This window comes from Lontra canadensis, unplaced genomic scaffold (assembly GCF_010015895.1).
Source record: "Lontra canadensis isolate GAN:19392208 unplaced genomic scaffold, GSC_riverotter_1.0 scaffold113, whole genome shotgun sequence".
NCBI lineage: Eukaryota > Metazoa > Chordata > Mammalia > Carnivora > Mustelidae > Lontra > Lontra canadensis.
This window is the reverse complement of record NW_022631107.1, coordinates 2,268,102-2,292,675: the sequence shown is the minus strand read 5'-3', so window position 1 is coordinate 2,292,675 and position 24,574 is coordinate 2,268,102. Positions and strand designations below refer to the sequence as shown.

At 41.8% G+C, this 24,574-nt stretch overlaps 1 protein-coding gene across 8 annotated transcripts in view; it reads left to right on the top strand.

Annotated features, from left to right (window-relative positions):
• AOPEP (aminopeptidase O (putative)) overlaps positions 1–24,574 on the top strand; it is a 335,338-nt gene that overhangs the window by 29,037 nt on the left and 281,727 nt on the right. For all 8 annotated transcript variants that reach the window (XR_004380638.1, XR_004380639.1, XM_032840547.1 and 5 more), the window contains exons 2-3: positions 5,763–6,698; positions 22,242–22,408. Coding sequence is in view for 6 of the 8 variants with exons in the window: in XM_032840547.1 (XP_032696438.1) it covers positions 5,902–6,698; positions 22,242–22,408 (964 nt within the window). In the remaining 2 variants the exon portion in view is untranslated. The remainder of the gene's footprint in view (positions 1–5,762; positions 6,699–22,241; positions 22,409–24,574) is intronic.

Genomic DNA, 24,574 nt, shown 5'->3' with positions numbered 1-24,574 from the left:
TAATTGGCTGAGAGATCAGTGCTATTACAACAGCAACCATGATCAAATAAATTTACTTCAGTTATTAAAAATGATAATTATATTTTTTAAATGCAGCCAAATGTTGCTTTAAAAAGATAGCCAAGGCAAAACAACCCAGAGAAGTTAATACTAAAAACAAAGGGATAGAAAAGATATCAGGAACAAAATAAACCAAAAGAAAGCAGGTGTGACAATACCAATCTCAGGCCAAGTGGAATTTCTAGGTGTTTCATCCAGCAAACACTTGCCCATGTGCACCAGGAGACATATATAAGGGTGTTCATTGCAGCATGGTTTGTAATAATGAAAAAATTAAAAGAATTTAAATATTAGCAGGGAAATGCATAGACAAATTGTAGTAGAATATTCGTATAGGGACACTAAGAAGCAGTTAAAGGAAATGAACTAGATTTATGTGCGTCTGTATGGCTGTATTTCAAAACCATTGCTTGAAAGAAGTAAGTTACAGAATAATATGTCAGTGTGACACTTCTAAATACAAAATAATACATTTGTACTTCTAAGATTCCTTCTAGTTCTGAAATTATTTGATCAGATTTCACAGTAATAAGCTATGTTCCTATGATTATATGGATTTGAATGTCTGAGGAACTATGCCCAGAAATAGTGTACTTTTCAGTAAGTGAACTAGCTGTCATTAAGAGCGATCACTGTATCCTACAGAGTGAATACACTTGGAATAGCAGAAAGCTATCTTTCTCTGGACAAGCGGTCTGTAAAATTAAATATTTTGTAACTACTCATAGTGTGCTCAGTACTATATAGTAAACTTATGTGCAGAATTTCTCCTTTTCCCTTGAGCTGTTTATAGGAAAAGAGATGTGGCTTAGAGGGACAGGTGAAGACATGAGAAGAAAAAATGAGAGCTATTTGGAGGAAGATGTCGGTTAAGCTTGATTTTCTACTAGACCTGTGCAAGTCAGAACCCCTATTCTGTGGATAACTAGAAATTATAAAGGCCCTCAGATGTCAATTCCACAGATAATTACTGAGAACCTGCTATGGATAGGGCGTTCTGCTCACTGTGGTCATGCACACAAAGATGAATCAGGAATCCCTTGTTGGTTACAGACCATTGGAAGGTACAGGTAGCTGCAAAATGAAGCAGATTAAGTTGAGGGTCATGAGAATGATACACATGGCTTCGTAGCTTGAAAGGAGAATGAAATTGTTCCCTTTAGAGGGATCTGGAATGGCTCTCCAGAGGCTGTTTTACACATTTGTAGATGTGTACATTTCGGTTTGGGTGATTGAAAGTGGCAGGGCAGTTTCTTCACCATGCCGTAACTCTGTTTAGTATTTGATCCTCTCTTCCTCCCCCTCCTCCTGCCTTTCTCAAGAAAAATACTGCTGTACATTAATTCTTTTGAAGCCTTTAATGGTATTGCTGAGACAATCATTTAAGCATTTAAAATACATACCACGTAGTACACTTATTTTAGAGGCAGCAGTGGTTAGCCACTGGAAACTAACCATTGGCTTTGATAAAGGGAGGGATTTTATATGTTATGGCTTATGACAGAGAATGGAAAAATGCTTCAGCGAGACAGGCTGGCATTTTAAATTGGAGCACAATAATAGCAAAAAGTGCTGAAGTCAACAGACTGCTCAGAAATACGGTTACTATTTGCTGAGAGAGGCCTTACAAGATGGCCATGTACAAGCATTTGGAACCACAGTTAGTTCAGTTCTTCCTTAAATGTGGGATTGTGACCCTGACTGAGGTCAGTGACAGTTGTATACCTGCAGAGAAAGGAGATTCAGGTCATCCAAGAATCCAAGGCAAGGAGGAAATGGGTGTAATAAGCAGCGAGTTGTGACAGACTTACACATTATACATAACTTAGGTTGGAAGCCATGCGAGGTGACCGTGATCTGAATCTTCTGGGGCTGGCCTAAAAATTCTCCTTTCCCCCCCCAAAGCTATTAGAATATGAATTGAGTCTATTCCACACAACTTGAAGACAGTAGACAAGGTAGAATGAGAATATAGAAGACAGTCTTATGAGGTGACATTTGATGTATGACTAGGACAGTATGAGGAAAATGGCCCCAAGAGCTGGAGGATGAGAATTCTTCTTCTTCTTCTTCTTTTTTTTTTTTTTAAGATTTTATTTATTTATCTGACAGAGAGAGAGAGAGAGAGAGACAGGGAGAGAGGGAATACAAGCAGGGGGAGTGGGAGAGGGAGAAGCAGGATCCCTGCTGAGCAGGGAGCCCGGTGCAGGGCTCAGTCCCAAGACCCTAAGGAACAGGACCTTGGCCAAAGGCAGATGCTTAACTGACTGAGCCACCCAGGAGCCCCTGGAGGATGAGAATTCTAAGGGAAAAACCCGCAAGGAGAAAAGCATCAGAAATGAGTGACCTTGCCAAATTGCTTTACCTCTCTGGTCCTCTTTGTCATCATTGGTAAAAGTAGAGAGTTGGACTAAGTGAGCCCTAAGGAATTTGTGAGCTCCAAAATGCAAAGAAATAAGACTTAGTTAACATGGGCAACAGGGCTAAATGTTTTTGTTTGTTTTCTCCTGGTTTAATTGAGATATAATTGACATATAACCTTGTATTAATTTAAGGTATATAACATAATGCTTTGATAGATGGATGTACTGCAGTGTTTGTTTTGGAAGATGGTAGCCCTGGGGGGTGTTTGAAACATTAGGAACAGGATGGAAACGTGGAGAGGAAGTAAATGTTGGCAAGACAAACATCTTCTGTCAGATGCAACAAGATTCCAAATTAGTGGGAGAAGATAGTGTTTGGGGGAACAGCTCTTTCTTCTTTCTGATGTTTCCTGTCTTGTGAGGGGAGCTTAATTACTGTAACATTGCTGATCACTTTATTTCTTCTGCCCTAAGGGAGGTGGAGTGGGAAGAAGAAATTGAGCATGTTCTACTCCTTTCAGCTCTTCCCTTTTGCTTTTGGGCAGCAATCCTGACCTTAGAGGGCTTTTCTCCTTACTTCTCTAGGCCCTAATTCTTGGCCGGGAATGGTACCTTCTCCTCTGGGAGCTTTGACCTGATCCAGTGTTTCTTGTGATCCTGTGGGTAAATCTTTTGAATTTGGGGATTCAATTTTCATGTACCGTTGGCTGCCACGCTGAATCATACTGTCCAATTTAGCCTTCGTCAGTAATGATGGTGATATTTTGGTATCTTTCTGCCACATCCTCGTCTTAGTTTTTGGTTATGTTCAGAATTTGGATGGGCAAGAAGAGGGCCATTCGTTTGGCCCTTTCAGACCCCAAAAGCTAGGATTCAACAGGAAAGGAATTAGCTTTGTTGAGGAGGGATATTGTTTCCTTTGAATCCGATGGGAGAAGGCAGCAGTTGTGAAGAACTACAGATACTTGAGCTGTGATGGAGTTTCAGAGATTTGAAATCATCTCAGTAAAGTAGGAGGGCAAATAATCAACAGAGAATGAGTCAGCAGGCGTGGAACTGGAAAGTTAAGAGAAGAAAAGAGTGTGGGGGGTGTATTTAAGAATCTACTGAAGAGAAGAAAACTGTTGCCAGTTAGGGCGACATGGTGATGTTAACAGGCTTGGATATGGTTGGGGCTTGAAGGCCACCTCATTATCTGCCACCAGTCACAAAAGGGGTGAAAACTGGTCTGTAGAATATGTTTTAGTCTTAAATTATATTAATTTTCACAAACAAATGAAAAGATCTATTAGGGTTAGACAATGAACAGTTATATTGTTACAGAAGCTAAATAGTTCTTCAGACATGTTTTACACAGCCACTAAGTTAACCCTTGTCTCAATGGATTCAGATTTTCTTCTTGACTGCGTGTGTGTATGTGTGTGTATATACTCAGGTTTAAAAAAAAAAAATACTAAGTAAGGCGTTTTTAACCTTACTTTCAACAAAGACTGCATATTAATAGTGCCCAGCATCAACAGGATGATGTTTTAACATCCCTTGTTTTTCATTACGTAGATATACCCAATGGCTTTATTGAAGGTTACTGTTCCTTACACGGCAAGTTCAATTGCTTTCATGCAGAAAAGAAAAGACTCTGCTTTCTTCCCTTTGCCCATTGATTCTTCTAAAACCAAGGGGAGTGCCAGCTTCTTTATAAAGTAATCTCAAAGTATTCTTTGCATCCCTGATTTCTCTCAATTCCTATTACTTTAAAAATCAGATTGTGTATTCCCACATGCAGTTTGGTGGAGGGTGGGAGAATAGGGAGTAAGGAAGGATTGCGGGAGGTGATTGCACTTGAACTGGGCGTGGAGAAAGAATAGAATTTGGCAGGTGGTTATGGGTGCATGCCAAGTATGGCACATAGCTTAGTCCAAAGAGAGTGGAGGCCTGGGGTCAGATCATCTTTAGGGAGCAGAGTATTAAGCAGGCCCTTTGGCTAGAGGACAAGGATGCAAAAGGTGTATGGTCTCTACAGTTGGGAAAGTAGCATGAAACAAGATTGGACAAGGCTGCAAGAAGCCAGATCCCCCCCCCGCCCATTAGGGTAGGTAAGATTTTTCTGAGGAAATAGGCGGTGGAGGTGTAGAAAGTGAAAATTCAGTAGGTTTGATTTCTAGAATTAGATTCTAAAAGGAAGAGAAATAAGAGTCTAGCAGACGGACAGATAAATCTGAGGGTGGGGAGGAGGAATTAAACAGAATGAAAAGGGAGAGTTCAGTTCTACTTGAAAAGCAGGTGATACTGTTTTGTAGTTGATACAAGAATACCTCCTGTTATTTAGAAATACAAAAATTATTTTAAATATATCTACTCTCTCAGAGTTGTTATCCCCCCCCTTTTCATTTTTGGTAAAAGAATAAAAAATAAAGAACAGCATATGCTGAAAGAAATCAGGTACACAACAGGGACTGAAATAATTTCAAATAATTTTTCTTTTAGGCAGATTGCTATTATAAAATAAGAATACATTTTGATTCAGAACTTTTATGAAGAACTTGGGCATTTTATTACAACATCTGTTTCTACATTTTAATTTCTCCTTTTCCTTTTATAGATATTTGCGTACTTTTTTTTTTCCAAATGAGAAGACCTTTTTGTTTGCCACAAGAAGGCTATTATCCAGAATGTTAATGGGTTTTCAGCTATTAAGATGTAATGATATACCTTGAGTATTTAACTATAAATTTGAAAAATCTCCATGAACAATCTCAAAGGAATACTTAGAATGCACTCCTGGTAAATTGGCTCATTTTCCTGTAATTTACTGGAAGTGCTGATATGAGAGCAGTCCTAATGTGAAAAGTACATTAATCCCTGGAGTTACATTTTATGTATTAAATTATTACTCTCAAAGAATAAAACGTATGAGGCCATTTAGCCTTCGTTCACATTTGTTACTTAGAATCACAGTAGAGAAACAGTCACTTATCTCTGATGCACAAAATTAGAAATGATGCATTTAATATCTTTTAAAACAAGAGGCACAGTGATGCTCAGTTATGCCTTTGCATAACAATTGCTCTTTTCCTAAACAAGGGCTGTTCTAGTTAAGAGCAGGATTCTTCGGGCTTTGTGGAGGCCCCTTTCATTCCATTGGTAATTGAAATATTTTTAGAAACCCATAATGCAGCTTTCTCTGATGTCAGTCAGAAAGATTAGTCTGCCTTCTAGCCCTGAGCTTCTACCACATTGGGGGTTATTGAAGGAGGTAGTCAGTTTGCTGAAGCAGTGGTTGTAGGAACACTTAGGGTCTTATTTGGAATTTTGTCTAATTGTGTTTTTCTTCTTTGCCAGGGGACTGAAAGTTGTGGAACCACAATTTGTGACATCAGGTGTTTTCTGGGTAAGCAGCCATTTATGATTCTGGAAGATTAAGGCAGATAGGAAGCCCCTTCTGAGACTGTAACAAAGCTCTCGAACAACAGCTGACACCATGGACCTAAAGCTGGACCCTTCCCGGGATGACCTGCCTCTCATGGCCAACACCAGCCACATACTGGTGAAGCACTATGTACTGGATTTAAATGTGGATTTCGAAAGTCAAATCATTGAGGGCAGCATAGTGCTTTTCTTTGAGTCTGGGAACAGATTCGAGAAACAGAGTGGTTCCACCAAGGAAACCTGCCAGTCAGAGTCCAGCGAAGCCTGCAGATTTAGGATGCCTGAACCCTGCCATAGTCCTGGGACAGATACAAGGACCTTCTCACCTAAAACAGGATATAATGATTTTGCAGTCTGTGGTAAAGGTGAAAAAGATACTTCTGGTAAAGACGGTAACCATGACAACCCGGAACAGGCTTCTGGGATTTCTAGCTCAAAGTACTGCTGTGACACAGGGAATCACAGGAATGAGGAGTTTTTGCTGGTGTTGGACTGCTGTGATTTATCTGTGCTAAAGGTTGAGGAGGTGGATGTTGCTGCTGTGCCAGGTATTGAAAAATTTACAAGGTCTCCCAAGCTCACAGTTGTTTCTGAGGAGCTCAGGAATCAGATTGTACATGAACTTGTGACTCTGCCGGCAGATCGTTGGAGGGAGCAGTTAGACTATTATGCTGGCTGCAGCCAGGCTCCTGGCTGTGGGGAACTCCTGTTTGACACTGACACTTGGAGCTTACAGATCAGGAAGACAGGGGCTCACACAGCTACTGACTTTCCTCACGCCATAAGGATATGGTACAGAACCAAACCTCAGGGGCGATCAGTTACATGGACCTCAGACCAGAGCGGCAGGTAGGTTATCTGGGCACTCCACGCCCCCATGCCTGGTAATCGGCCACACTGGGAGGTGAGCCTTTGTAGGGATGCTCTTCCACAGGGGACATTCTCGGGGCAAAGATGCTCCTCTTTCTTCTGTGGCATTACCCATGTAGCCTCAAATCCCTAGGCCCACAGTGAAGCAGGTGAATTCCCAGGCCTGCTCAACTCTTAATAGGATTATTTCCCTTAAGTCAGGATGAAAGGATTACTTTGTCAAGCCCCTGTATTTCTGAGTTAGGAGATTGAAATGCAAGCCTAATAATGAAATCCCGAGCCTAGCTCTCCATTGGGATCTCTGCTGGCGACTTCAGTGCCGTAGATGAGAGTGATACTGGTCTCTGAGCAAATCCTTTCTCGAAGTTCCTTCCTATTCCTCCTGAGGGAATCAACTGCCACCACGTTGGGTGGGTCTGAAGCCTGGCCAGGTCCTTCTTCCAGATAAACTCAGCTCTGCTTTGTGACTTTCTTGCCGTACCTGTCCCTTGGCAAACTTCCCTGGACTTTGTCAGTTGTCATATAGTGCGAATCCTGAAAATACTGGGAAGGACTGTTTCTGAGGAATGTGGCATGTCCTGCTGAGGCTACACACTTGCTCCTTTGGCCGCTGTTCTTCCTATTTGACACCAGGAGACTCCGTTTTTTGTTTTTTAATTCTATTTAGTTACTTGAGAGCAAGCACATGAGCCCGGAGTTGGGGGCACAGAGGGAGAAGCAGACTCCCTGCAGAGCGGGGAGCCTGATGTGGGACTCGATCCCAGGACTCTGGGATCATGCCCTGAGCTGAAGGCAGCCACTTAACCGACTGAGCCACCCAGGCGCTCCTGGAGGCGCCGGGTTTTGAGTGTGGAGAGAATTGATGAGGCATTGATTGCCAGGGGAGGTGTTAGCGCAGCCCTTTGTGCTTTTCTTCTTGCCCTTCCTCCAACAGTCGTTCAGGGTTCTTAGAATTTGAGAATTTTAAAATCAGACTTCATTGATTCGTCATTATTTTACCTGTTTGTGCTAATGTACTGTAGGTCGGTACAGTAATTATTGTAGAGCTTGGCTAGAGAAATGTTGATCTCAATGACCTTATTTTGAGTGACTCCCTTGACAGAGCGGTGGTCTTAGGAAATTGCTTGGATCTCTTCCCCAACTTATCTCCAAAAACCTTTTAGTTTTTTTTAAGCATCACTTTGACTTTGAGCTCTAATTATACTTTTCCTCCCCTCCAGTCTTGCCTCTCTGCTCTGGTCTTCCACCCCACTGAGAATGAGTTCACTTCTTATTTCTGTTGGAGTCTGAGGCAGCCTTTGAGAAATTGCAGGGTTGGTGCAAACTTACACTAGTACAAAAGCATACTGATTTATATATAGAATAACATTGGATATTCTTGTGAAAACAGGAAAAGAAACAGGTGTTCTTACTGTATCTTTAAAATTTTTTTGAAATTATTAAGGGTAGGGTTTCAATCAGATCTAACAAAATACGGCTTCTGAATACTTAATTTAGGAAATCATAGTTTTTAACATTCCCAGGTATTTCATTTTTGAATTAGAATATTGGGGAAGAAGAATCTGTTGACAGTAGTTGGAAGAAATACTCATTAATGGCTTCAAACATGGCTTTCTTCTCAGTGCTCATTACACAGAAAGAGATTAGACTTGTGAATTACATTACATGTCAGGTGTTGAGTAGGAATGAGTTATGGATAAATGCTGATTTTCATTAAGAAACCAAAGAGGTGCTTGGGCACGTCTTGTTCCTGCAAAGGTTGACTTGGCAAAATTACTTGTGATGTCTCCTTTTCTGATAATTCAGTAAAATGCTTGATCACAGTAAGAGTTTAAACTGTATCCTTGGAAGTTTGTGATTATATGTTAGTAAATAAATGGCGTATATGCAGCCTTACAAGAATAATAAATTTTGTTTTAAAAAAGAAATCCTTAAAAGATGTTTTCTCTCCCTTTTGCCTTTTTTGGGGGTAATTTTATTACACTCAGGATACTTTTCCATGAATGGCCACCAAATCTTTCTAAACTCTCCCACATGCTTACAAATAAATCTAGGTTTATATTGGTAACCGTTTGGATATTTTAAGGACTTTTTTTTTTTTTTAAGATTTTATTTATTTATTTGAGAGAGACAGAGTGAGAGAGGGAACACAAGTAGGGGAGTGGGAGTGGGAGAAGTAGGCTTCCCGCTGAGCAGGGAGCCTGATGCAGGGCTCCATCCCAGGACCCTGGGACCATGACCTGAGCTGAAGGCAGACGCTTAACGACTGAGCTACCCGGGCGCCCCAACTTTAAGGACTTTAAGATGCCAAAGGATCCCAGGTTGCTAGGCAGAAAAAAATTCCTTAGTGATAAGAGCAGATAATAATTATTAGGGTTCCAGGGGTTTATGAATATTATTTTGTGAAAATATATAAAATTTTACAGTTGTGTGAAAAATATAATTGGGTAGAGCTTATTTTCTCCATGGGATAGAGCCTGCATTTACTAAAACCAACATTTTATTCTTGAGTGACAGAATACCATCAGCATACCTACATTCTTAATACTGGATACAAAACATTTTATTCTCATTTTACATCTAGGAGAAGTGAATGAAGTTACTGAAAGTGCCTTGGAAAAAATCCATGTTTCGGTTGTAAAAGGGAGCCACATTTCTTATTTTTGATCTTCAGCATGTCCCTTATTGTATGCAGAGATTTCAGTACATTTAAAAAATATATTAGCTTTCAATAAATATCCATTTTTAAGGAGTTATTAGATGCAAACTTAAGAAAATCTCTAAATTGGTACCTTCCAAGTTCCATCAGTGGCTTCTCCCCTTGTGACCTTCACCTGACCCCGTCTTGAAAATAAAACTTAAATTATTTAGTTTGATAATAAATAAGAGATCAAAGGATCCCAGGATGAAAAGCAAATTGTGACAAAACAATCTAATTGTATTAAAAATGTACGAAACTGGGGCACCTGGGTGGCTCAGTGGGTTAAAACCTTTGGCTCAGGTCATGATTCCAGGGTCCTGGGATCGAATCCCGCATCGGGTTTTCTGCTCAGCGGGGAGCCTGCTTCCTCCTCTCTCTCTGCCTGCCTCTCTGCCTACTTGTGATCTCTGTCTGTCAAAAAAAAAAAAAAAAAATCTTAAAAAAAAATGTATGAAACAACCTCATTGTAGGGGTTTGGGGGGCAAAGGTGCCTAGCTAAGTCGCTTTGGAAATGTGTGGAGTTTGTAAGACTGAAGGCAGAAGGAACTGCACCTAAATACTGTGCTGTAGTTGATAAAATTATTTCCTATGGGAGTACAGGTTAACAATTCTAGTACCACTATACGTGTATACTGAAACTGAGCAATTAAGTAAATTAAGTAAATCTGGGAGCCAGGTTTCTCACTGTTGAAGTGGGAGGTTACAGATGAGCAAGAGGAAGAGGCTAGAATGATCTCTGTGGTAACAGAATTGGAGACATCACTATAAACTCATGTTTAATGTTTAGTTTAAGATGGTTACAGGTGGTTGCATATAGAAATAATTATAAATAGGTGTTTCCCAAGGATCAGTATGCACATGTAGATTTCCTTGCTTGTCATCTGGGAAGGTCTAGAAGCACAGTGCCTGGGTCTTGATTTCTAATACCATCCTCCAATAATGAAACCAGGGCTTCTTAGAGGAATGGCTAGATCTATGGGAAATGCACAAGACGAGCCTGGAGCATCTTGTAGTGCCAGAAAATAAGGAAGTACTCAAACAATAGGAATAGTAGCTGGCAACTGAGGGCATATGCCCAAGGTCCAAGGAACCATTGGAAAGAATTCCTAATGACCAAAGCTGAGCAACAATATAAAATGGTCTGGGATGATGACCTAAAGTATAAAATAAATAGTCATGAGCTCACGTTGCTATAAATAAACGAATGGAGAATAGACCTATCTAAGGTACAGAAGTTGTCCAAGTTATTTAGATACTCCATCCTCAAGGAGGTGAAACATGACTCTGCTCCTTACTAAGTATGGGCTAAGAAATAAGAGTAACTTTACATCGTAGAAACCTGACAAACATGACCTCAGTGAGAAGATCAAGGTTAGCATCAAAGTGAGGAGTCATGTTGATAGTGGGTACCCTTAGTATGATGTGATGAAATGACATCTTTGTGATTGTCCTCCCCCAAGCCCATAACCCCAGTCTAACCAAGAGAAAAATATCAATAAATCCCGACTGAGGGACATTCAACAAAATACTTGACCAGTACCCCTCAAAACTCTCAAGGTCAGGGCTCTCAAGTAGCTCAGTCAGTTAAGCATCTGCCCATCTCGGGTCGTGATCCCAGAGTCCTGGGATTGAGCACTGCATTAGGCTCCCTGCCCAGTGGGGAGTCTGCCTTTCTCTCTGGCCCTCTCCTAGCTCATGTCCTCTCTCACATAAATAAATAAAATCTTAAAAAAAAAAAAACAACCTCTCAAGGTCAACATAAACAAAGTCTTAAGAAACGGTCTCAGTGAGGAGAAGCCTAAGGAGACATGACGATTAGACAATAGAAGTAATGTCGTGTCGACGTGGATGGAACTAGAGGGTATTATGCTTAGCAAAATAAGTCAATCAAAGAAAGACAACGATCATATGATCTCCCTGATATGAGGAAGTGGAGATGCAATATGGGGGGCTTGGGGGGTAGGAAAAGAAAAAATGAAAGAAGATGGGATTGGGAGGGAGACAAACCGTAAAAGACTCAATGTCAAAAAACAGACTGAGAGTTGCTGGGGGGAGGGGGGACGGGAGAGGGTGGTGGGGATATGGACATTGGGGAGGGTATGTGCTATGATGAGTGCTGTGAAATGTGTAAACCTGGTGATTCACAGACCTGTACCCCTGGGGATAAAAATACATTATATGTTTATTTTTTTAAAAAAATTAATTAAAAAAAAAAAAAAGTAATGTCATGTCCTGGAACAGAAAAAGGACATTAGGGAGAATGAAAGAAATCTGAATAAAATACAGACTTTAATAATGTATCCGTACTAGTTTATCAGTTGTGACAAATATACTGACAAAAGGTGTTAATAACTGGGTATGGAGTAAATGGGAAATCTGTGTATTATCTTTGCACATAAAAGTAAATCTAGGGGCACCTGGTTGCTTGGTGGGTTGGGCCTCTGCCTTTGGCTCAGGTCTTGGTCTTCGGGTCCTGGGATGGAGCCCCGTAACAGTCTCCCTGCTCCGCGGGGAGCCTGCTCCCCCCTCTCTCTCTGCCTACTTGTGATCTCTCTGTCAAATAAATAAATAAAATCTTAAAAAAAAAAAAAGTAAATCTAAGCCTAACCAAAAATAATGTTTATTAAAAAAAATAAACTTCAAATCTGGAAAACAGTCACCATCTTTCTACCTTGAAATCCCTTACAAAAGTTAGGACTGCCTTGTCAGTAATTTCTTTCTCCCCATTATTATTCTTTTTTTCCCCCCCCCATTATTATTCTAGTTCTAAAGTGAAGTGTCTGATCTTATAAAAGCTATCTTTTCTAATGGGGATTAGCCATTTTGGGATTATGGAAGTTCTTGAACTGAAAAGATTTTTTTTTTTTTTTAAGATTTTAGTTAATTATTTGACAGAGAGAGATCACAGGTAGAGAGGCAGGCAGAGAGAGAGGAGGAAGCAGGCTCCCCGCTGAGCAGAGAGCCCGATGTAGGGCTCGATCCCAAGGACCCTGAGATCATGACCTGAGCCGAAGGCAGAGGCTTAACCCACTGAGCCACCCAGGCGCCACTGAAAAGATCTTTCTTGCCTCTATCATGTAGATACTGGATTACAGGTAACATTTAAAAAGGACCACCAAAACAGGGCCCCTGGGTGGCTCAGTGGATTAAGCTTCTGCCTTCATTCAGGTCATGATCTCAGGGTCCTTGGGATTGAGGCCGCATTGGGCTCCCTGCTCAGCGAGGAGTCTGCCCCACCCTCCTGCCTCTCTGCCTACTTGTGATCTCTCTCTCCGTGTCAAACAAATAAATAAATAAAAATCTTAAAAAATTCTTAGAAAAGAAAAAAAAGGACGACAAAAACAGACACATATATGATAGTCTGATAGAACAGGCTTCTTGGAAAGCCTGTTTACTTCGTGTAGTGTGATTCTTTTTTCTGCCCTCTAAAAATATTTTGAGAACTATTTGAGAACATGGACAGAGTCAAGAATGTGTTAAGGGGTTGTTGCAAACCTTGGAAGGGAGGGGACTTAATATCTTTTTGGTTCTAGATCTTCAGTATGCTTAAGAAAAAAACTTTTAGAAATGAAAATCTTTAATTCAAAATTTATGTACTTTTCTATTCCACTGAATAAAATGTTATTTAAAACCAAGAGCATTCTCCTGTTCCCTTTTCCCTTAGGATCATTATAATAGTTGTGGAACCAGCCCAGTGGTCTAGGGAACCTGGGTTTAAGCTAATGACATCACTGAACATGAATGGGGTGAAAATTCAGTTAAATATAGGAAACTTATTTTTGAGTTTACTTACTTGGATCATCTTAAAGATAAGGAAACTGACTAGGAAAATACATTATAATTTAAGGTAATATTAAAAATTTTAAATTCCTTAAATCAGTATGATATTGTTTTGGACAAGACCAGGATGAAGTTGGCAAAATACTAAAGAAAATCATTTTTCTCTATCATGTTTCTTACTTAGCTGTTGGACCAAGGAAGATGTAGACTTTTGGAGTATTTTTAGTTTGACATCAAAACCAGATGTTAAAACATGTCTTTTTTCTTCCCCCATGAAATTAGTTTCATTGTTTAATATCTCACTATAAAGGAAAGTTTGAAAAAAATAAGCAAAGAGATTCTCTTTGGGAAGAGAGTCCAGGTCTAAAAGGAACATTTCTACAGTTAATCCTTTTTTTTCCTTTCCTCCTTCAAAAAACCAACACAAAATTCCTGAGAACTGAAGTGGAAATATACATTAATGCTATAATATCATTTTAAGATTACAGGAAGAATTGATAATCCCAAACTTGAAGCTGTTTGGAAGGATTCTCTTTTAACCTGTTTCTCCCCTTGATTATAAATCTGCCTCTATTTACCAGAATCCCAGGTGAGTCCTAGTAGAAAAAAAATAATGATGGACAGTCTTAATTTACACAAGTAACCCAAATGACTAACCAACCAAATAGAAAAACCCTGAATAACTAAACATCAACAGAAAATAACAAATCACAATTTTGGAAAGAACCTGGAAAGTGAGAGCCAGGTGACCAGAATACTTGTCTGAGCTGTGCTGCCCATTAGCTGTGTGACTTCAGATAAGGCCTTTTATATCTCTGGAGCTCAATTTTCTCATGTGTTAAAAAGAGGTTTCATCTTAGGATCTCCAGATGAGACTTCCAAATGAGAAATACTGTCTTTGCCTTTATAAACAGCTTGTCTGTGTGGTTGTTTTTGTTTTTGTTTTAAGATTTGTTTATTTATTTATTTGGCAGACACACACACACACACACACACACACACACACACACACACCACCATCACCACCACCCCCACCCCCCACAAGCAGTGGGAGCCAGAGAGGGAGAAGCAGGCTTCCTCCTGAGCAGGGAGCCTGATGTAGGCCTCTATCCCAGGACCCTGGGATCATGACTTGAGCCGAAGGCAGATGCTTAGCGGAGCCACCCAGGCACCCAACAGCTTGCCTGTTTTGCACCCAAAACACTTGTGCTGAAAAGTGGTGAATTTCTGACTCAAAGCCACTTCCATTCAGTCTTGTGCATTTCGTACACAAAATCTGAGTCAAAGCAGCATTCTCCTTTGCACCTACCATATGTCCAGTATGATTAAGAGGGATCCCAGTTTTGGTAATTGTGCCATGAAGGAGAATTTATTAAGGAAGGTGTGTGTGTGTAAAGTTGGGAGGAGAGAGTGAGTCATAGTTGACATTTCCTGCTTTAGTAGCCTGCCTCTTGGTTTTTGTGGTGCAAGAAAGCAAGAGGGTTGCTTGCTTATAATTCAGGTTTAATGAGAACATGGAGTCTTACAAAAGATCAGGTGCAGGAAGAAGAGATGATAAGGAATTGGAGGAGGCCTGAAGACTTTGTAACCCTGGCCAGTTTTCTAAAAGAATCGGACTCATGGAAATGTCCCATCTGTGGCCTCCTGGCCTCCAGAGACCAGATCAGTACTTCACTGTGGGAAAACTTCCCAACAAGCCACAGCATGGCAACTCTGGGCTCATCTAAGCACCTGCTGCCCGCTTCTCCTTAAGGCAGCCCTCTCCCTGGTCACTGAATGGTGGTACCAAATCTCTGAAAATGAGCGGTTTTATGGAAAGTGGTGGGACCTCAAAGATTTTTTTTTAAAGATTTTATTTATTTATTTGACAGACAGAGATCACAATCAAGCAGAGAAGCAGGCAGATAGAGAGGAAGGGAAGCAGGCTCCCTGCTGGGCAGAGAGCCGACATGGGGCTTGATCCCAGGACCTTGGGACCATGACCTGAGCCGAAGGCAGAGGCTTTAACCCACTGAGCCACCCAGGCACCCCTCAAACATTTTTTAAATTAAGAATAACCCCCTTTTCACACTGACTACAAAAAGACAAATGCATGTAGTTGTCAATTAAAGAGATAATATATATAATGTGTGTGTGTGTGTGTGTGTGTATATATATACATATATATATATATATATATATATATATTTAAATATTTTATTTATTTATTTGAGAGAGAGAAAGCATTAGAGGAGGGAGGGTCAGAGGGAGAAGCAGACTCCCCACTGAGCAGGAAGCCCTATGCGGTACTCTGTCCCGGAACTCCAGGATTATGACCTGAGCCAAGGCAGTCACTTAACCAGTTGAACCACCCAGGCGCCTGCCCAAATAAAATACATTTTGGATTAATCCCCTGCAAGTTTTCCTTTACGGATGGCTCCTTAAGAAAATGAGCAAGCATGTGAGAGTTGACCGACCCCTAACCTTGGAAGGTGTATGTTTTAGTCCATTTGGACTACGATGACAAAGTACCACAGATTTATCTCTTAGTGTTCTGGAGGCTGGAAGTCTAAGATCAGGGTGCCAGTGTGGTCAGGCTCTCATGAAAGCCCTCTTCCGGGTTGCAGACTGCAGACTTTTGGCTGCGTCCTTACGTGGAGGAAGGGCTAAAGAGCTCTGTTGGGCTGCTTTTATAAGGGCGTCAATCTCCTCTATAAGATCCTTGTCCTCATGTGACCTAAGAACCTCCCAAAGGGTCTACCTCCTAATCCCACCAGTCAGATGGGCATTAAGATTCCATCATAGGAATTTGAGGGGGACACATTCAGCCATAGCAGCATAGTTAGTGTGTCTCATCCTCGTTTAACCACGGCACGAACGCACAAACAGGTATGAAGCTGAGGGAGTAGCCATTCTGGCAAGTTCTTCCTCAGTTTAAAGTTCCGTAATGGCAGCAAATCATGATAGGTCTGCTCTCATGCTGTCTTTCGATCTTCTTTCTGATTTTCAGTGTCCTTCTCCCCACCCCCACAACTCCTGTGCAGTTTAACTGGACTCCCCAGGGAGCCTTTCCCTGGGTGGCTATCCCAGGGCATGTGGGATGAGCCCTGGTGTGAGAGAGTTTTCCTGCTGGAAGGAATTATTGAGTCTGGAAATAAAGTTCTGCGCATTGGAGGCTGGCGCCTTCACATCTGTCCCGTGAGCGTTTTAGCAACATGGCCGAGGTGCAAGGCTGTGCGTGTTGAATAAACACAGCTGCATTTACTTCAGTGATTACACATCCAGATAGCTGCAGAGCATATTTATAAATGTGCATAGATTTTCCTCCCCTCTTGGGGCACAGGGTATGGGGACAGGAAATCAACTCTCCGTAGTTGTCATTTATAGGTGAGTGTGGTGGGAGCCATCTTGATTCTTGAATCACCATGTGGGCAGTATGATTTTCATGACTCCCCCCCCGTGCCCCAATTTTTGTCACATGCCCCAAATTCCATCACTAGAGTTTTATCCAGTGGTTAAGTTTTCATCTCTTTTAAAAATATACTCACTTGAGATGCCTGGGTAGCTCAGTCCAGTTGAGCCTCTGCCTATGACTTGGGTCATGATCCCTGTGTCCTGGGATAGAGTTCCATATTGGGCCCCTTGCTCAGGAAGGAGCCTGCTTCTCCCTCTGCCTCTGCTCCCCCTGCTTCTGCTCTCTTTCTCTCTCTCTCTCTCACACACACACAAATAAAATAAATAAAAATCAATATATATATAGTCACTTAACTTTACATTGTTTTAGTTGTTTGTGCTAGGATTTGTGACATGCATAAGGATATCAGGTTGTAAAAGCTCCAAAGGCTATTGCTTATGAAGTCATTGGTGCTTGGTGTGGGATCATTGGGAAGGAAGGGGGGAGGCTGCATCTGAGAAAGAAGAAAAGTCCAAGAATGGAATAGGCTGGGAGCACAAAGATAATCTGTGTTTTCAAGAAATTTTGCCTAGGTGATGGTTTCCCCATTTGTGAAAACAATCCAATAAGAAAGCGATTGTGTTTTGTATGAGATGTGGCTGTATTTATAGATGGGGCTTTTACACTTTCAGAGTTACAGGTCTGGAGACCAGAGGGAAGTGTGGTGTCTCTCCCATTTGGATGGGGACCCCCAAATGTGGGGCACCCCTGTCAGATGGGGGCTGGCAGCACAGGCGGTGCAGAATTCTCTGGAAGCACAACAAAGGAGCAAGAAGTTTATTGAATATACTGCAGGGGTGAGGCAGGCAAGACCATAAAGGAGAGCCTGTCTGCCAGGAGGTGGTGGTAGTGGTGGAGGTGGGGGGGGGGGTTGTACTTAAAGGGGGAAGGTGAGCAGGTATGGGGATGTATGGAATTTTCCATTTTGGGGTACCTGTGCCTCATTGTAAAGTAGCCCATTGGTTTGTTAGGGCTTATGTGTATTTTGAGGTGGGTGGCCTGATGGGTCAGATGGTCACTGTGAGCCCTTTTGCCTTGCTCTACATTCCATTGCTCCAGCCTGTTGCCTAAAAGTGCCCCTGCGGAAAGCAAGAAAGAAAACACAGATTTTAGCAGCAAGGTTGCCTCAGTAGTGTAAAGAGGAGGTAGCAGAAGAGACTTGTGAGGACAGTAGCGGGGTGGTAGGCAACAGCTTCTTGGGAGCCTGGCCAGGTAACTAATCCCCACGATGGGAGAATTCAGGTGCCCAGGGACAGTCTGGTAGAAAGAGCCTTTGAGAGGATGCCAGGGGGCGGGGTCAGGACAGAACTCTAGAATGAAATATCTAGAGCTAGACCACTTAGAGGGGAAAAATTGAGAATGAGAGAGGAAAGGATGGTGATAACATGTTTTTCAAATATCCAGCCAATGGGAGGATTTCCTTCCACACACACTCCCGGATTTATGGGTGGCACCCAGACTCAAATCTGCCGGCAACATCAATACTTAGTTCATAAACCTCTCTTTCCTCAATGTTGTGTGATCGGTCCAATTTCAGACACAGTCCCATTACTGAATGCTCTACTGTTTGTGCTTTAGAAAAATCATGATCTCTGTGTCCATACAAGTGTCCTCTGCCATAGTGTGTGCAAAGAAAGCCCTGTATGTGCAAATTAAATAGGGACTCTCCTTCTCCCTTGTCCTTTCCTGTGATCTTGCTTGTCATCTTGACGCTCCTGTTTAATTGCTTTGCAAGCCCTCTTACGCCTGAGCCAGAAACCTGAGAAAATTCTGTTATCTACTGCTGCATACAAATCACCCCAAACTTAATAGCTTAAAAGAATAAACATTTATTATCTCACGCAGTTTCTGAGGGTTAAGAATCCAGGGACAGTTTAACTGGGTGGTTCTGGCTCAGGATCTCTTATAAGGTTGCAGTCAGCTATCTGTCAAGGCCACAGGCCTCTCAGGGCTTGACTACAGATGGAAAATTCTTTTCCAGATCCATTTGCATGGTTGTTGACAGCCTCAGGTCCTCACTGCCTGTGGGCCAGGTCTCTCTTTCTGCTGCATGGGCCCCTCCATAGCCTGTTTGAGTACTGTCTTGACATGGCAGCTGGATTCCTCCCAGAGCAAGTGATAGAAGAACCCCTAAAAACCAGATTTAAAAATTCTCAGTTCTCAGGAATAACATCTCTTCTGCCACATCTTATTGGTCATATAGACCAACCCTAGTACAGTGTGGGAGGGTACTTCGTAAGGAAATGAATACCAGGAGGCAGGGGGCATTGGAGGCCCACTTAGAAGCCAGCTGCTTGAGAGAGGCTTTCCTTCTCCCTCTTCTTCAGCAACTAACCAGGTCCATCTGATTCTTCCTCTGCAGTCTTTCTCAGATGTGACCTCATCTTAAGTCTGATTGTTTCTTCAGGGAACAGATGTGGAGGCGGATGGGGAAGCCTTGGGGACAACATACCTAAGGGCACAGACCAAATGCACTTCAGAGGGAGAAGGAGAGCAAACCTCTTGGCAAGCCAGTCTTTCAGGGAGGATTCATTCCCTGTGCAGGGAAGGGGGTATCTATAACATCAGAGTCTCCCTGCAGAAACCAGGTGCTGAGCACAACAGCAAGAGAGCACAGTTGCTTTCAGACTTGACCTAATCTGGAAATGTTGGGGTTCAGGGCCAGCTGCCAAGGAAGAATTCTGACCTCTTTCGTGCAAAAAGTTGGTTTCATTAAAGTACAGGTACAGGGGCCATCTGGGTGGCACAGTTGGTTAAGTGTCCAACTCTTGGTTTCGGCCCAGGTCTGATTTCGGGGTTGTGGGATCAAGCCCTGTGTCAGGGCTCAGTGTGGAGTCTGCTTGAGTTTCTCTCCCTCTCCATCACCAACCCCCCCCCCCCCCCCCCCCCCCCCCCCGCAATAAATAAATTGATTTAAAAAAATAAATAAAACACAGAGACAAAACCCTGGGCAGAAAGGGCTGGACTTGAGTAGTGAGGACCGGCTGATTATATACTTGGAGTTGGGGTAATTAAAGACAAAGGGAAGTTTCCAGAAGGACTTTCATATGCTAGAGAAGACTCACAGGATCCTGGAGGCCTAGCTGGTGTCAAGCTAAGGTTGTTTTTCCCTCTAGCAAAGCATTAACATTAAGACGATTGGGAGTTTCTGGAAGAATGTCATTCTCTGCCTGTTTCAAGTATTTGTCAATGGGCTGCAGGTTATAAGGACACTTAATTTTATCTATATTTCCTTCTGTCTTTGTTCTCCACGTCACTAGGACTTAAGACCATGATAGGAGGTCAGGTCCCCCTTTTTTGCCTGAAAGTCTTAGGAAATCTCTATCGAGGCAAGGGTCTGCAGCTTCCTTGTACGTATCACAAATAGTTTAACTCCACAAGTCTACTTAGATCAGAAGTGGCTACTTAGATTGGAAGAAGGCTCTTGAACTGACGAAAGTTGTGGGATCCATTCTGCTTCAGCGAGAAAGAAAGCCTTGAGTCTCAGCATCTGCCATTGTCAGAGGAAGCAGGAGTTACACCCGCCATTTGGCCAGTGGGAATACACCCTGTTTCCACTGGGTGAGACCTTCTCTAAGGTGGGCTTCTGGGGAGAAAGCAAAACACTTAATAGGTAGGATTTTTAGAAGTAGGCATATCTTAATTACTTGAGCTGCTACGGCACCCTTCCCATCAGGTGCACCCACCACTACCAGCCCCACCTGGGAGGAATCAACCCTAGTAGGCTTCCTCATTAGGTTCTTCAACAGCCTGAGGCTGTGCAGTTAACCAAGATTAAGTCAATTGACCAAGGCCCCAGGGGACCAAGGTGGGCATTGAGAACTCATTGGTGGGAGATTCTGAGCCTTCTATAAAAATTTGCTTTTGTTCTTAGATTTATCATCTTGGGATCAGAGGGATAGGTTTATGGCCCAGAATAGGGGTCTGCTGTCTGCCCCCCACCGCCATTTGACATGTGACTCAGAAAGGTCAAGTCATTTAATAAGTTGGCCAGGACTACAGTCTCCTGAATCTTTCCTTGCCCTGTGTTAGACCTGCAAGTTATTATAGCGTGTACACTACTAGGATAGGTAGACTGCAACAGCCTGTTTGCTCTGAGGTCCAATTTCTGCTCTTGTTGTGATCTCTGGATGACAAGGAACCTCATTTCCCAGGATCCCTTGTCTTCTGCTTCCTACTAAGTTTGGCCCTTGTAGGGCAGTGGGAGAAAATTTGAGAGCAAGAGTTGGTGGAGAAACAAGGTATTTCTTCCTCCCTCCCTGTTTCCTTTCGCATCTCCAGCAGTGACTGAGTCTTCTCTGATCCCAGCACCCATTGGACAGTCCCTACTGTGACTCTGGCTTCTGTCAGATGACCCCTGCTGCTGCAGCCCCTTAGCTCCCAGTAATGCCAGCTCCTTCAACCAGAGGACTCACAGCAGCTACTTACCACTGTGGCTAATCCCTGGGTTGCCTCATTTTTCCCTGTTTGGCTTCTCACCTCTTCTATCACTTAGATCACCTGTCCCCTATGTTAAATCACCTCTACTTGTTAAGATCCAGACTGGTGTGTCTTTTCCTTACTGGGCCCTGACTGATGAAGTTGGACCAGCATTCTGGATATTTGGGCACTTTGTAGGAACACAGTAAGTGTTGAGTCATAATGATGCTAATGAAAAAGGAAAATCAGTTTACCCAAGAGAGTTAGTGCTCTACTCTGTTGATTTTCTCTGTAAGTCAGGCAGATTAAAACTATATCATATTTATCATAGTTCCTGAAAAGCAAAAGGTGGAGACATTTTCTTAAGACATTTTCCTGGGGGTCACTCTTGTGCCTTCAACTCTGTGGCATCAAAAGAATGGACTCTTTCAATCTCAGCTCTTTTCCATTGCTGCCCTCTGACTTAATCACAGAAAGGATCATTCTTGCTATGGGTGGGTTTGTAATTTTTAATTATAGCAGAATGAGACTTAATGTCATACCATTTGGTTTCCTATACTCGCTTTGTAATGACTCTACACTTGGCCTTCCCATCACAAGCCCCGTTGTTGTGACCTACAGTCCTGTTTATATGCCAACCCCAGTTCTTGGCCTCCACACAAGGATTCCCACAAGGGTTCCATGTGAGATGGTGGTTTCCAAGATTGGGGATATCTGCCCGCCAGCAACTGGATTTGAGACCACCAGCTTGTTTTTCCAAACATTAATATCTCGGTGATCTCCAAACATATTTTCTTTTCCAGAATGTTTTCCAAAAGGTTTGTAAGAATGTCTCTAAAACTTTTTTTCTTTTGAAGGTGTAAGGGCCTAAGGGGAAGGACAAGGTTTGTATAAATTTTAAATTGGCAGACTAGCATTTAAAACTTTATCCAAAAAAATATTTTTCCCTTTAAAAAAAAACCCTCTCTTTACATATTTAAGTAATTCATTTGGGAGAAATTACTACCCGGCTGTTCACATAGCAAGCCCTTGGCAGTTTCAGTTCAAAATGCGTTGAAACCAGTCAGCTACAAAGCTTTAAATGTTTTCTCTTTGAAAGCTCAACTTAACCTTCACTACCATGGTGGTGAGAAAAGTGACAACTCATTTAAAGATTCCCCTGTTTTCTTTCTTTGTCTTTCTTCTGCAGGCCATGTGTTTATACTATGGGATCTCCCATAAACAACAGGGCCCTTTTTCCATGCCAGGAGCCACCCGTTGCCATGTCAACATGGCAGGCTACGGTTCGAGCAGCTGCATCTTTTGTTGTTTTAATGAGTGGGGAAAATTCTGCCAAGCCAACACAGCTTCAGGAAGGTACTGTACATGTGTTCTGTGCTTCTTTCTGTAGTGTGCACATGCTGGACCCAGGGATCTAATATGCAATGTTTTTCTCAACTTTAAAAGAGCTCCTTTATGAGTTGGGTTGAAATGAACATACTAGAAACATTTTGCCAGAGAAAATAGCAGGGGATGGGGAGGGGCACTTGGGAAACTGGACAGGGGATGGGGGGCTCTTCATGCCCGAGTTATCAATGCCTAAATTATTTTAGGGGTTGCTTTTACCTGGTGGTTTGTGGGCCTTAAGTGGGTGGTCCTGGTTGAAGACTTTGGGACAGGCAAGTGTGTCACGGAAACGCCGTTCATTACAGTTCACTTGTCTGTAGTTCAGTAAGGTTATTCAGTTTGTGGGGTGATAGAGCTACTGTTGGCTGGCCCGCTGGAGTTGTCCTGCTAAGGCATCTCTTCTGCACACCACTGGCCCATTTGGCTCTTAAGTAAAGGTGTGTAAGAAAGATGGAAGGCAAGTGCTAATGCATCGAGGTTTTGTCTTGCTTATGGCAATAATTAACTTTTTCAGTTGAAATCTGGAGCGTGTTAGTGCCAGGTAAATTCTTATTGTGTTATTTCTTTGTTTAAAATATTGTGTCTTCTCCCACATACTTATTGTAGAAACTTTAACATTTATAGAAAAGCAAAAATAATAAAAAAATTATTTTTGAGAAAATGGTTGTTAACATTTTGCTTCCTTTCCTGCCAGTATTTAAAATCTGTATGTATACTACATGCTACCAACTACATGTTACCATTTCAAAATGTTCATCCTGGCATAGAACAGTTTTATATTCCATTTATTTCATTCTAGTATATCTTGAATGTTTTCCACATCACTACGTATTTTTCAAAAATATGATTTTATTTTCTGCGTAATAATTTTGTTGTATGAGCATATCAGCTTTTATGTAATGTTTCCATATTATTAGACATTTTTATTGTTTTCAGGGCTTTTTCCCTCTATTTTATTGCATTAAATTCCTGAGAAGATAGTTTGTTTAAAATGAGAATTAATGAGTCAAAGAGTTTTGAACATGTTTAAGGGTGTTGGTACATTTCTCAAGTTATTTTCCAGAAAGATACCAATTTACACTCCTATGAGGGTCCCAGTTACTGAGAGCGTCCCATGTCTGTCGGGCAAGAGAAGGTTTCTCTTTAATTGGATTATTTCGATTATCAGTAGGTCCCACTTGTCCTCCAAGGATTCTTAACCATTGTCATTATCTCTTCACTTCCTTTGCCCATTTTTATTCTGAGACCTTAGGGAGGCTTTCAAAAGTTTGTTTCATCTTTTAATTTGATTGGCTCTTTAAAAAAATAAAGATCTTGGAGCTTCTAGGTTGCTAAACATGAAGATGCTGGGAGAAAGTGCAGAAGCTCTGAGCCCTTCCCCACATACCTTCTCCCCACATCTCTTCCCTCTGGCTGCTTCTGAGTTGACTCTCCACTGTTCATAAAGGCAGTAGAAAAGTGCACTGGCGAATGGTTTCTTTGGGGTTTGTTTCCTTCCAGGGACTCCCCTGGTCACAGACTTACATTAAGTAAATCTATAAGCTTGTCTCATATATAAAACAATAAAATAAAATAAAGATATTAATCTCTTAATGATGTTTGTGGGAAGTATTGTTCCCAGTTTATAGTATACCTTTTAATTTCATATAATGTTTTTGATTTATAGGAGATTTTAATTTTTATGTAGTCAAATCTCTCAAGTTTCTTTTAGAAAGTTTTGCTGCTCTGAGATTCACCATTTTGTTCTGATATTTTTATTTAAGTTTTAGTTTAATTTTTGTAATTTAACTCTTTAATTTGTTGGTTGTTTATTCTGGTCAGTGTTGCAAAATGAGAACTAAACTCCGCCCCCCCCATAGGAAACCAGTTGTTCCAAGATCATTTATTAGATCTTTGCTAACTTGTAATATCTCCTTTTTTTTTTTTTTAAAGATTTTATTTATTTATTTGACAGATAGAGATCACAAATAGGCCCAGAGGCAGGCAGAGAGAGAGGAAGGGTAGCAGGCTACCCGCCGAGCAGAGAGCCCGATGTGGGGCTCCATCCCAAGACCCTGGGATCATGACCTGAGCCAAAGGCAGAGGCTTTAATCCACTGAGCCACCCAGGTGCCCCTCTCCTTTTTTAAAATTAAGT